This window comes from Candoia aspera, chromosome 6, assembly GCF_035149785.1.
Source record: "Candoia aspera isolate rCanAsp1 chromosome 6, rCanAsp1.hap2, whole genome shotgun sequence".
Taxonomy (NCBI): Eukaryota; Metazoa; Chordata; class Lepidosauria; order Squamata; family Boidae; genus Candoia; species Candoia aspera.
Genome location: NC_086158.1, coordinates 20,970,962 through 20,986,013, shown reverse-complemented (window position 1 = coordinate 20,986,013; position 15,052 = coordinate 20,970,962). Strand labels below are relative to the sequence as shown.

Genomic DNA, 15,052 nt, shown 5'->3' with positions numbered 1-15,052 from the left:
CTTACACTGCATCTCCACAGAATGACAAGTATTTACAACTACATAAATGTTATATAAAATATGTTAAACTGGACACATTTTTTCAAGTTTTGATAATTACGTTATTTATTCTCATAAACCATTTTATTTTAGAGCTAGATAAACCATATTCACACTATACATTCATAAACTTTTAACATCAGAAAACTTGCTACTGCTAAGATTTTGAATAAAGTACTCTTAAACAGGTAATAATTCAACTCCAAGCAGTGACTGCTTCCATAATTAGAGTTTGTTGAAATGCTGGATTTCTTCAGTTGTTTCAGACAATTAACTTGGGGTTCCACACAGCATTTAAGATTGTATTAACTAACAATGTTTTTTATCATGGTTAAGTTCCTCCTAAAATGTTACTCTCCCAAACAAGGCCTATTGTCCTAACAGCCAGGAACCACGCTGAGACAAGGAATAGGTCTCTAGTACTTTATTACTGCTACATTAGACAGAAAATCCTAACAAACTGAAGAAGCGTGGGAAAAACCCAGACAGATAAACCCCAAAGTTAAGGCGGGTCTGATCTGTGTCTCTTTGAATGGCTGCTTAACTCCTCAGTACTACGCATGCGTTTTCCCCCCTGGATAGAGGCCCCCTCCTGCTCACCATCAGTACTCATGACACCTATTTATTAATTATCTTCCTACCAGAAGTTTTGTCTTGATACTCTTTGTTTGGCATCCTGGTAAGTTACAGGAACTGAGCCAGGGGTGGAGGGCTTAATGTAGGTTGATAATGTTGGGGATTTTTCGAGGGAAAAATCGTAAGGTCTTCTATACCTTTAGGAATGAGCAGCATACAGATAAATAAATACCCAGCAGCATCCACCCCTCTGAAAATGCCATTCTGCACAGCACAAAACAATTCATATGAACTGAAAATATGGAGCCTTGTAGACTTGGGGAAAAGCTCTTAATCCAGATCATCTGCAAATCAGTATGATCTGTTTCCTTTTTCATGTCTGAGGAAAGAATCTTGCAGGTCAGATACAGGAGCCCTGCATTTTTAGCCTGCAGGTCAGACAAACTTGTTTCTAATATAACTGTGACATAATTCTATCTATGTCAAGGAAAAATTTGAGTGAGATTTTAGAGCAATGTTGCTTAATCTTTCTGCAATCATGAACCACTAAATAGACATTTGGAAAATGTAGCGGGCACCCATTTAAAAAAACACATTTTCTCTACGTTGCCATCTTGAAGAGTACGGAAATTCACACTTTTCAGTGAACATGATTATAGTTGTATTTGTGTATGCCTTCCTATCTCCTTAATTTTTAAAGGTCTTTTTAAATTTATTTATTTTACCAAAAATAGTCGGAATTATCTGTTTGTTTACCACTTGAATTATTTTGTGTACCCCATGCTCATAGCATAATCTATGCAATTTATGTTTCAATAGAAATGTCTTAGTAGAGAGCTAGGAGAAGTGAATTTCAAACCAATTAAATTCCATTTTTAGGTATTCATTGTCATATGGCCTATTCCCACTTTCGGTTTGGGTTGCTTGTGTGAGATCATCAGTACTACCCGTATGGACTCACATTTAATAATTGCACTCAAGATCTATTTTCTGTATTTTAGTACTTACTTGTATTATCACTCATATGCTATAAAGAATGAGCTTTCAACTACTAATCCATTATTATGAACCAGTAACTGGCAGTTAACATGGGGAAGATGGGTCTGAGGTAGTGAGAAGGTATTGGTCTGGCCAGCTGATTGGTGGTAAATGTAAAGAATCTGCAACTGACCACTGGCCACAGTGAAAATCACTGTTTTCTAGTCTATTGCATTTATAGTCTATTGAGTCCCACCCAGTCAGGCAGAGATGGCATGCTACGGACCCTCTCCAGGAGAGATTGTCGATTGGCAGGGTCCAGGAAGAGGGCCTTCTCTGCCATGGCCCTCACCTTGTGGAACACATTACCCCCAGAGGTGAGGCAGACCCCCACTCTCCCAGCCTTCTGAAAGGGAGTGAAAACCTGGCTTTGCCACCTCGCTAAGGGTGGAAGGGGGGATAGTCAATCATGGGGGTGGTTGGCACCGTGATGTGGCCCTGAGGAATTTATATTTTATATAAATTTTAAATATTTTCTATATTTTCTATTTATATTTTTGTGATGTACTTGTTTTTATGATTTTAATTGCTTATTATTTTCATTGAATTATAAACTGCCCAGAGTCACTTGAAAGATGGGTGGTGTAGAAATGTGAGAAATAAATTTTTACAGAGAACACCAGGAACATCTGTGATATTGCTTTAATTTAAATTGCTTCTGTTCTTAAAACAAGCTGTGTTTTTTAAATGGACAGCCACCTCCTAACTAAATAAATAAATAAAACCTTTCCATCATTGTTCTCCTCCTAGCATGATGAAACTTTGCTGTACATAGAATGATACATTCACTGACTTCCCTCACACTACAGAGTTGACTTTGGGGTTTCTAATTTATTGAAGTGGTCCAGAAATTAATTTGCTACAAACGAATTCTAAATAGGATGCAACTTTAGGTGTTTTTGTATTCTCTCCTCACTGTGTGCACACACTAATTCAGTGTAGTATGGAACAAATGATATACTATACACTACATACAGTCAATAAAACACCAGTTCTAGAACATTTTTGTCAAATTTGAAAATGGGGATTGGGGTTAAGCTAATTCTTACCTATTTTGATAATTTTCTGTTCTTTTCCAAATCTCTTCACAGACGTTATATAAAGATCTCTGTTTTTGTCAATAAAAGCAATTTTCCTTTCATTTGTAAGACCCTTCTGATCTAAAGCAATTTCCACAATTTCTATCTGTAACAATATTTGCATCAAAACCCACATTTGTATCAAAGCAAGGTTTTTTACAGTAAGAATAAAAGTTGGAAAAGCCATTCAGTTGGATAAGTCTTTTTTATATTAAAGAGTAATTACAATTTTGTGCTGTTTCTGTTATTTTAAAAACGCTCTGACAGATAATACTGTCATTAAGACTGAGTCTCACAGCACCGTAGACCTGCTATCTTATAGAAGGTATTGCAGCTCAAAATCTAATTTGCAGAGCATTTTCAGTAAAAAAACAAAACAAAAACTAGCTCTGAAGCTACTGTTCTTTGACCAAATAGTAGAGCCATGTTTTAATAAAAACAGTTTTTAGGTTCAAATTTGTAATATTAGACATTAATATTTAAGCAACAGTTTAAGCAAAACTTTTAATCTAAATATTAATATTGCCAATGTCAGCAATATAGTATAATATGATCAATTAAAAATAACTAATATTACACTTACTGGTATTACAGATAATGTAGGAAATATGTGTTCCTATAATATAATGCAAGAGAGAATGTAAATGGCAGAGGGGGACCTTTGTACTGTAGAAGGAGACAGAAATTGGGAAGTGCTGATTTTCCATATAATACATCTACATTCTGTTTCTCAATCTCTCTTCCAATGAAACTTAGCCGCTCAGACTGACTCAAGATGGGAATGGAAGGAAGCACTTTTAGAAAATAATTAGATGAGCAATTATTAATCTGCAAACTTAAGACTGGGTGCTCACCAAGTCAGAGCCACTATTTAAATTGTATTTCAGACCGACTGGGAGAACTTTATACATGATTAAATGGTTTTCCTCATTTCAAAAAAGGAAATTCTTTTGTTATTATCATAAAAGATAAAAATCACATACTGTAGTATGTTCATTTTAATGTTCCTTTAAAAGAACAAGTGTGAAAAATTGCCTTGACAAAGGACACATATTCTTAATATATTATTAGTTTGAGCAGTATCAGCTTTCAATTATTTTGCTTCTGTTTCTTACTGGTAATTAAAACAACAACAACAAAAACAGCTTGGTGCACACTCAGTCTCAGAGTAAGCCTCATTGAACACAACTGACTTCTCAGTAATGATGTAACACATTCCACATTAATCTGCTCAGACCAATCAGATTTCAAACTAAAAACATGCTATGGTAATAGAAGGTAGAATCTAGGTAAAAATTTATTCAGCTCCAATAACATCTTGATATAAGCTGTTCACCAGGATTTTATACTTTTTTTCCAATCTAAATTACAGAAATATTAAACATTATTTACCTTGTGACTAAGGGGCTTTCCATCTCCTAATGGTTTGCCAGATAAAGGTTCAAACAGGTAAATAACTTTTTTTTAAAGAAGAGAGATAAAAAAACAGGTTACTGATAAATATATGGGTACCATGTTTTCAAAAAACATCTTACTGTAATAATTGTATATCAAATGGAGACCCTACTAGGTTAATTTAACAAATGTGTTTAACAGTTCAAACAAGGGCATTGATAACTTTCACTTTGTAGCTGGTGCAAGTTTCAAGTCATATTCAATTCTTTTGAGAGATTATTGCCAATAATTTCTATTCTTCTTTTCAAGGCATAATGTGCTTTATAACTTTTATTCAATTTATTATTCCCGTAACTCTTATCATTCTCCTGGCTGAGCTGCAATCCTCAGATAAGGAAGCAGAATAATGCTAGGGCACTCAGGAAGGCCAGGTCCCAGCTGGGATGGGATATCAGGTCTCACAGTCTCTGAGTCTGGCATTGTTGATTTTAACTAGAAGATCACCAACTCTTTCAAGCTGATAGTCAAGAGTCAGAAGTTATAGTACTATTATTCTGAGACTCAATGAGCAGAGGCAGGAACAGCCTGATGCTAGGAATCAGGGCTAATTAGTGCCAGCCATGCTCAGATGAAAGCTAGAAGTTTCATGTATTTAAGGAGTTGCTGGGTGAAATATAGTACTACAAGAATGCTCCATTACACCCAATCTTGTATAGCTTGTGGAAGCTCCTAGCCATGGATTATTCTTGGAAATCTCATCTTTGCTTGACCCTGATGTTGCGATCTACATGCCCCTTGAAGCTTAGCAACTGATGAGAACTCATTTGAATTTGTACTGTATTTTACAGTTATAACCTAGCCTGACTAATTTATAACTTGAATTACTAGATAACTAGCTTTAGTCAGAAGAGCTAGGGGAGGTCATGAAAAATAAAACCTAGAATTTTACGTAATTTAAGTGGCACTTATTTCAGTGGTTCTATGATAGGTCAGGCAGTCTGTATGCAACCCCCAATATTTCTTTTGTGATCCTAGAGCCTCATTAGATTGCATACAACAGAAAAAAATGACTTTTTTTTTAATTTGCAGGGTTGTTTAGAGGCAATTTTTCTCCTGTTTTGAGGGTCTTGATGGGTGATACTGATATCAATTACATCTCTTAAAAACCCACCCAAGGACCTTCATTCCACAACAACAAAACGGCCTGCCCATGCTGATATTAAACTGCCCACAATTTAAGAAAAAATAGTTACAGAAGAAAAACCTAAAACTTATATCCTTGCCATTTGGCTGAAAGATAAAAATCAGGGAAAACAGAACATATACTTTTGTTCTGACTTGATATGATTTCAAATATCAAAGTTCTTTTTTATTTTAAATGTTTATTATTATTGTAATCTGTACTAAACTTTTGATTTGGTACAAATTAATTCACTTGAATTTTAAAGTTAAAGCCCTCAAAATTGTCTCTGTTGTTGAATTTTATATAGAAGAAAAATAAAAACATTATGTTCACTAAGTTTCAACAGTCAAGCAATTCTCTGCATGTCTATTCAGATGTATGCTGTACTAAGTTCAGTGGAAATTATGTTAGGATGCATGAGACTACAGCCTAAGAATATTATTTTAGAACTAGTGCTACAGTTACCACATCTGGGCTACAAAAATCCAGATGAGCAATAAATGGCTGGAAAGTGTTGGAGTTTTTAAAAATCTGTTTGCTGCCCTCTAATGGCTGTATAGATTTTTGCATCCCAGATGTGGTAGCTTAGCGGTTGAGTGGCCTGTGAACTTTATTTTTTCCTTTTTCCTTCCTGCCACTTTTTCCTTTGTTATTATGTCTCTACAGTGTAAGCCTGTGAGTAGGTTTTTTAAAAAATTGATCATACTGAAATGTGGTCTTTTTTACTGAAGAGTGGGATAAAATAAGTGTTTGTAATAAATAAATAAATATAAAAAATATAAATAAAAGTAATAAATATCAATACACTATTTTCTTTATAATGGATTTTGACACTATTTTAAGATGTTCTACTTTGAAATATTTTCTTGGAAGGCAGATTTTGTCATCACAAACTTAGTTTGAATCTCTTTCAAACTTCAATTTGTTCTTGGTATATGAAGAAACTTGCTGAAAAAGCAAAAAGTAAAAACATTTGGGGATACACATTTTGCTGAATGATTCTCATTAAAGCCAACAAAAATAGAGTTGTATCATGTTGATTTTTATCTATATTATTTATGCTTAGGATTAAATAAAGAATTATTCAAGATTCCTGCACATGAGGTTCAGAATGGGAAAGATACTAATAGTATAATGTATAAATCCCAGAATGCAAAGACATATACAGGGATTACTAATTCTAAACACAATTTAAACAATTTGATATTACATGCCAAATCTAATTGATAATCTCATTTATATTCCATGTGGCAAACAAGTTTAACTTTCAAAGATTCTTCCATTTGTATATCAGCATAGTGTCATGAGTTTCTTTAGAAGGATACAGGATATTGGTTTGTGGTCATTGGTTATATTGGCAGGAAAAAATGCTGTTATGAGAACAGGTGTCGTTCTGATGTTATTGGTTACATATGAAAAAAAAAGGGTTGCGTCCAGTGCTAGTTTCAGCCAGCTGTGTAAACACAGGAAAGTAACTTCTGACTTCAGAAAGTTGTGATCTTTTTTTCGTGCAAGTTTTCCCTTCTCATACTGTATCCATTGCTCATGCTTTTATCAAAGTTTTTATTCAAATACTTGTGATAATGACTTAAAAAAAATAAAATTAGGAAAACTACATCTATTACAAACTCCATTGTTTCTCAAAGAGGAAAAAAAAGAGTAAAAGCTCATAGCTATTTTTTTTTTGTATTTGGTGATTATTAAAACAGATGCAAAAGCATTACAAAGAAAGAACAAAGAACATGACCCTATACCATCACATGATATAATAGCTGATTTCAAACATATTATACAATTAATTTTGCTCCAGAAATATTTTATAGTTTGCTTTTAAAAATTAAGATCTAAATTATCTTTTAGAAATCGTATGTGGTCATTTTTTAAAAAAACTTAAAGAGATAATATGGGCATTAGATTATCATGGATAAACACGTTTCCAAGTAGGAGATATTGTTACCATCCTCATACCTAGGGATGAGTAATCTTTTCTAAGCCATGTTTAAACTTTATACAGGAAGCAATTTGCTTCACGTATTTTAATAAAAATATACCCACTATTCAAGTACATATAAACATACCTTTTTCATCAGATTTGTCTCTGACAGCTAAAGTATCATTACTTAAGGACACAGTTTGGCCATTCAGTATATCAGTTCTCATTCCTGGAAACTTTGGAGAGGAAATTAAACGTCCTTCATAGGAATATAAATAGATTCCTCCACCATCAACAAGAAGAAAATGCCTATAAATTGGGGGTGGGGATATAGCCATCAATAACTTCGTTAGTATATAGCAAAAATTAATCTCTAATTGTTTTGCAAATTGCTTGCCTTATTTCAAAAGTCTCTTCAATTATTTCAAATTATAAAATATTACACTAGCATTTGTTTTTAGAGTTTATTATCTTGAATAAATCCTGTTTCATTTATCCAACATATATATATTAGAATAGAGCTACATTTGCCATTTTTGAATTGTCAGGATGTTAGAAATGTTTAATTGATTTATTGATATAAAGGAGTGATATATCAGCTGACCAATTTACATTTAAGTCACCAGGCTGATACATAATGCTCCAATTACTTGATCACAGTTAAATGATAAGCAAATCACAATTAAATGTTCCTTCCTCTTGTTTGCTTTCTTCTGATGGACAAAAATTATTTTTGGATCTAATTCTACAGCATCCAATCAGGTGCTCAATAGGCAAAAAGGAAGTGTATAAAGTGAGATAACTATAACATCAGCAAACCTTTTCCAACTGTAGATTAAAATTGTATTAAAATTCCTTGCTTTGGAATAAGGCTTGCTAAAATAAGCATTCAGTGGGCTATGTTGGACTGGACTGGACTAGACTGGGCTAAACATCATTTTAAGACATGGCTGACTGCGTGCTTTTCCAGAACGAGGCAACCCTCCCCCCACTCAAATAATGCTTTTCTCCCACTCAGAATAGGTAAGGCTGAAAGCCTGTCACAATACTTAGAGCTCCAACCATCTCCAGCAGACAGTTAGACAAATGTTAATTTCAGGTCTATCTTTTTGCAGCAAGCCACTGCCATCCTTCTCCTCTAGAAAGAGATAGCAGCCATTTGTTTTAGCTCTTGAGTTACAACCAGCAAGTGACAGGCCTAAAATAAATATTAGGCTCCCACCCATACTTAAGACTCAGGACAAGACACAAATTATTCCTTCTATACTGCAGTTCCAAATGTGGGAGAAAACGTAAGGCTCATTTAGTATGGTTGATCTGTTGCTCCAGAGAAAAGGGAGAGTGACTGTCAAACCCTATTGAAATCAATGCAGATAGAAATGCCTTATGGTATTTGAACAATTACTTCAGTAAAAATAAATTGTCTAAAGACTCATTCAAAATATATATACCTTTCTGCTTGTAAAATTAAACTGACAGTTCCTTCTTTGAGGTCAAAGATTAAAGGTGTATTCCAGTTTTTAACTCTAAAATAAAGGAAGGCAATATACATTTAAAAACTGTTTATACAAAACATATTACAAACATTTTAGTTTATATAGGATATACGACTCTAAGAGGGCTATATATATATACATATATATATATATATGGAATATACATAAATATTTTTACTTGCTTTAAAAATAAGTTGATTATCTAATTGGTATTCTGCATTTTCTATTATCACTATAATAATCAATTACAGCTGCTGTGATTCAAAATAATGTACACAGAGAACATTGCAGTATTCCTTCAAAGCAGCACTCACACCAATTTAAAAAGAATTTTAAATTCGAAAAATAATTCACTGATTAGGCAAAAGTAATTTGCTAAGCAGACTAAATAGAGTTCTGAATAATTCACAGTTGCATAAAGAGACAGGGTTCTGTTAAAGAAATCATATGGGTTCACAATGAAGGTTTTGCTTGTAGGAAATCAAATGTACCCAGTCAATGCCATATGTAATTGTGAAATGTTTATAGCTTACATTAGTTAAATCATGGCTGTTTTTCCAATCAAACCGCATCAAAGCTATTACATATTTACAATATGTTTGCAATTTATCAGATTATATCTCTTCAATTCAAATTGCTTACGAGAATATATAACACTGAAGAGATGTTGAAACTACTAAATGGCCAAAATTCAAAGAGGCTTTAATGACTCTGTCACGGAATTCCAGCAAATCCACTGCATCATTAAGTACGTTACGAACCTAATGAAAACAAAAGCCTATGGTTAAATCAAATTTAAATATCTAAGTAGAATATATCAATTTCAATATCAGCAATAACAAATGTACAGGGAAAAAAAAGAAATGTTCAGTTCTTTCCACATGGGACTTAGCAATATAAAACTGATACTTTTTAAAAAGAAAGCTATAAGCAAGTGTTAAGAATAAAACAACTTAGAATATATATTGAGAGAGAATGAACAGACCTAATGCGTTTATGTAACACCTAGCTTAAAGACAGGCAGAGCAGAGCTGGGTATATCCTTTGAAAGTAGTGTTTTAGAACATGCAGGAGTGCTTGCAAAATTCCAAATCTTTAAAGCAGTTGTGCATTTCTTAGGTCTGTGCAGCTACTTTAGAACATCTCCCAGTCGTCCCCACATATGCATACACTTTGTTCTCTCCCTGTGAAATGGGTATACTTGTGCATGTATATGCATATGGGGACAGAAGAACTGCTGATATAGCCACTTAAACCAGAATTGCCTCTAACAATTCAAAAAGAGGTGCTTTGTACAAACTCTTATGTATTCCAAAGGACCACTTACAAAAGATTTGCAGTGCTCTAATGTAAACATCACCAGAATATTAGGCCCTAACAATAAAAATATTTTCAGCTACATTGGACAGGATATTATTTATTATCAAAATATAAAAAGTTTAAATGGGCAAAGGATTGTACTTTGTGGGAGCTAACGTGTACAAATGTCAGGGATAGGCTATAAACCTCTCCCCACTCCCAATAATTTTGAGGTACTTCAGATGACTTTTTTTTTTAGTTCACCAGCAAAATGCACCACCTGCTGGAAGTTTTTATGACACAGAAACCTTGCTGAATCTAACCTAAAATATTTCCTCCTTCCCTTGGCATTTTCCCAAATAATAATGTATCAGTTTTTCTTCTGAAAGTTGCAATGTTCCCAGTATTGTTATTATATTGGGATCCTCTGCCACACTTCTTCAGCTCATGGGGATAGTCAATTTTTCTTGAGTGGGATTGCTGATCATGCTCACACACACACACACACACACGGTCTTTTTTGAATCTGCACTCAACTTTCATTTCTACCAAAAAACAGGGAATTCCATCCATATATAATCAATCTTCCTCTGCACATCATAGAGGCTTAGCATCTGGTTCATAAAACTGACAATGTTCTGGAGCTTGCATAAGCACTGTTTACAACTGATCACCGAATTTGCTACCACTTGCAAGACTCTGTGAATCAAGTTTATTGCTGGACTTCAGTACTGTAATTATTAAGCCACTTGGAAGGGCTTCTGCAAAGGGATGTGCAAAATGAGATGCTCTGGCAACAGTGTTCCTGATTTCTCCCAGGACATTCTGTTTATCCCCTTGAATGGACCAATCTTGATATTCTGGGAAAGTTCACAGCATTCAGGACATTCTCTACTGCTTAATACATCTAGACCATCACAAACCACTATTCCAGCCTGTGTACTTTCAGAATAACATAAAGCACCCCAGAATACCTAGTTCAGAGCATTCTAGGGGGAAATGATGTAACATTCCACTGCTGGACTGCCTCATTTTGCACATCCCTGCTTCTGCATGCAGATTTTATAATTGATGTGCCCTCATCACCTCTCAGCACTTGAAAGCATTTTTTCCAAACTACCAGGCTAATGTAGACAAATAGCATACAAAAGATGCTAGCAAATTAATTTTATTTTTGTGCAGAAGAATGAAGGAATGTATGTTATTTTATTTCACCCCTCCCCCAATGCACGGGATGAATGTTGGAAGTCACTGAACTACTGGATAGTGTAGACTGGCCAAGTCATTCAGTGAACTTCCACAGACATGAAGCTGAATATCCCTGGCTCTAGTCAACACTGTTAAGCACTACTATACACTGGCTTTCCAAAGAGACTCCAGTGCACATGACCATGCATGAAGCCCTTGGATCTTCTCTCTAAAAAAAAAATATTTGTCACTATATAGATTTTCAAAATGTTAAAAAATTCACCACCAAATCATGTTGTAAATATGTTTGGTTTTGTACAACTGACATTAGGGATTTAATTAATAAATCTGAAAACTCCTGAGGAATTATTGGAAGAAAATCTTCCTATTTTTGCAGAAAGACTCCAGATAGCTCATTTTATATAGTTGCAAAGAACTCACAGACAACTGGAATTTACAAACTGCATTCCTTAAATATTTACTGGGGAGTAAGTTCCACTGGATCATAATATTATAGTTGGAAGGGACCTTGGTAGTCTTCTAGTCCACGCCCTTGCACAGGACAAGAATCTTCAGACCATTCCAGTCAAATGGCTGTCCAATTTTTGCTTGAAAACCTCCAATGATAGAGCACTCATGACTTTAGCAGGCAGGCTGTTCCACTGCTTAATATCCCTCATGGTGATGGAATTCCTCCTTATTTGAGTTTGTATCTCCCTCTGTAAAGTCCCCCTGCTAGTTCTTGTCCTACCTTTGGGAGCTATGGAGAATAAATCCACACCCTCTTCTCTGTGACAGCCCTTCAAGTATTGAAAGACCACTATCATGTCTCCCCTGAATCTTTCCTCCTTAGGCTAAACATACCCATTTTCTTTAATTGTTCTTCATAGTATTTAGATTCCAAGCACCTAACCATCTTTGTCACTCTTCTCGTTACTCTTTCCAGTTCCTCATTGTCCTCCTTGAATTATCGTAAGAACCAAAATACAGTATTTCAAGTGTGATCTGACCAGCACAGGACAGAACTTCCCATGATCTCATTAGCAATTTCTGGCAGCTATAGCACATTGCTGACTCACGTTTAATCTGTGGCCTACCAGGTACCTAGATCCTTCTCACAAGTACTACTGCCAAGCCAGATACTGCCTACCTTGTTCTGGTACATTTTATTTTTCTTACCTCAGTGCAGAACCTTATATTTCTTGTCATTGAACTGTATTTTGTTGGAACCCAATGTTCAAGCTTATCAAGATCTTTCTGAGGTGTAGCAATACCTCCCCTCCCCATTGTGTGTTGTCTGCAAACTTGATGAACATCCCATCTACTTCATCACCCAAGTCTATGAAAAAGTTGAAGAGCACTGGGCCCAGGATAAAAATCTGAGGTACCCACTGGATATCTCATTCCATTTGACTTGGAACCATTAAGGACCATGCGTTGAGCACTGTTCTTAAACCATCTGTGAATCCATCTGGTAATGGGACCATCCATCCTGTATCTTTCCATTTTATGAAGAATATTCAACAGTATTAACTTCTGAGTAGACATGCATAAGAGGCTTGTGCAATTAGCATTCTAAATAGCTTAGGTAAAACCTTAATAGAAAGTTAACATTTGAAAAATAAAAGCTGTCAGTACTCAGACAAAACAAGGACATCAAATAAAAATTAATGGGAAAATACTGGTAAGTTATTTAATAAACACAAAAAATGGGCCACTTTTTACTTAGCACCGCATTCTACTTACAGAAATACATAATGGAAACGAACTATAAAAATAGTATAAACTAGAGAGTGAAATATTATTTCCCAACTAAAAGCTAAAGCAATTCAATAATGGATCCTATATGCTTAGCATACATATGCAATACTAAGTGAAGACTACATTGTATAGATTGCTCAGAAAGTTTTATAAATAAAACACAACCCTAGATACTAACATAATCATTCATTACAATTTTATGTCTGGAAGTGAGTAAAAAAGTATGATTTTTTCCCTAACAAATTTGTTTTCTGTATTCCCAGACAATGACTCATAACATCTCATCCAGTGAATATTTCAATTATATATTCAGCATTAAAAATATCAAATGATACTTAAATGCTTAATTAGAGATTTGGGAGCCTAATGTTGGGCAACCAGGACTGAAAAACTTGGCCTAAATTCCAATTCCGAATGTGAAATTCAGAAATTGTGTATTATTTCCCAATCCTCTGGTGTGATAGTATGGGTCACTGTCTTATCAAGGAAGATAGTACATTTGGCAGATAAAATACGACTTCATACTTCTAGATGATCTGGCTTAGTTTTTAATATAGGACAATTTTGATAAGAACCCACATTTAAATATAACTACATACCTGGGACTAAATAATGAAACTTAAAAAAATCTGTTGCCTCAAAATATTTAACTGGTTTTAATAAAAGGCCTCTTTAATTTTTGCTATAGTTATATACAGGCCAATCTTAGCTATGTACAATACAAAACTATTCCCCAGTCAAGATTATTGAGTCTGCAAGTATCCAGTAATAAAACAAGTGATCAGTATTATGTCTTGTTGAAAGCAATTATAAAATCCATCAACATTCATTAGAAATACATATCAATCAGCGTAATTATGTTCCTGGGGAGAAGGTATGCTAATTTACTGATTTTTAGATAAAAGAACACAGGTATCTATCACACCTGCCCTTGGCAAAAAACAAGACAAAAGAAAACCCAACACATTAGTAACAGCTAACAATGCTGCAGCTGCTGTAATGGTAAACCACAGCTGTACTGTATACAAAGTTTTTCTTTTTTTTTTCTTAAAGGCAACAAAGCAAGTTTTTCATATACGGACTATATATGTTGTTGCTTCCAAAGTTCTGTCTTTGCTTTAAGACAGTTTAAAAAACCATTTCCACTATAAAAATAGTCTTTTGATTCTGACTTTCTAGTCAATGAAAGTATCAATCCTGGCTGGAATACACAATTTAGGTACTCTAGAGTAGGCTAGACTGGACTGTCTAATCTCAATCAGATCACCCTAGGTTTGAACATTTGACTAAGTTCGTGCTCAGTCCACTGGGAACACACTGAAGGGTGTTCAACTTCAAGATATTAACTTCACCAAACAATATGATATTATTCACTTAATACAGCCATACAAATACATTCTAAAAAAATTAAGTCTCTAATTCAAGCTTGATCCTCAAAAATCATATCCAAAAGTATCAATTATTTTTGGGAGAAGAGTTGTGTTTTCTGTAGTATGAAATATTATTTAAAAAATAATCCACTGTTCACCAAGCTTTAGATAGCCAACACATACCTCCATGGTTCTTCTTTTAGTTAATGTTATTCCAAAGTTTTTCCACACCCAGCGTTGTTCCACAACATGGGCAAATATCACGTGTCCATTTCCGCAAGCCCCAGCTAATTGTGTACCATCGGTAGACCAAGCAATATTAAATATGCTGCCAGTGTTTGGTTTCTCTAAAGCATAGGACCACTGTAAAAATATGTTTAAAAATTATTTAAAATTAAAATTTAAAAAAAATCTACCTGTAATATAATGTAACACATATAATAAATATATTGTGATTAATACTATTGAACATAAAACTATTTTGTCTTATCTTTCTAAAGAATACATCTTTGGAGGAATACTAGAGTAGTAGAATTCTTCTCACCAAAAATACTAAATAGAGTCTAATAGTTGGATTTTTTTAAAAGGAAAGACATGAACCAATTTCAGTGCAAGAAGGTAATCATAGACAAGAAAAGCAAACACTCTTTTAATTAGATAAACTAAGTGCACAATAAAAGCAAAACTACCATATT

The 15,052-nt window shown here is 34.3% G+C and overlaps 1 protein-coding gene across 4 annotated transcripts in view; it reads right to left on the bottom strand.

The window, feature by feature from the left end:
• IFT80 (intraflagellar transport 80) overlaps positions 1-15,052 on the bottom strand; it is a 66,604-nt gene that overhangs the window by 14,048 nt on the left and 37,504 nt on the right. For 3 of the 4 annotated variants that reach the window (XM_063306497.1, XM_063306498.1, XM_063306495.1), the window contains 6 exons: positions 14,541-14,720; positions 9,382-9,500; positions 8,695-8,769; positions 7,389-7,552; positions 4,125-4,189; positions 2,703-2,838 (listed from right to left, as the gene is read on the bottom strand). In XM_063306497.1, the coding sequence (XP_063162567.1) occupies positions 2,703-2,838; positions 4,125-4,189; positions 7,389-7,552; positions 8,695-8,769; positions 9,382-9,500; positions 14,541-14,720 (739 nt within the window). The remainder of the gene's footprint in view (positions 1-2,702; positions 2,839-4,124; positions 4,190-7,388; positions 7,553-8,694; positions 8,770-9,381; positions 9,501-14,540; positions 14,721-15,052) is intronic. The other variant, XM_063306496.1, reaches the window with a different exon arrangement.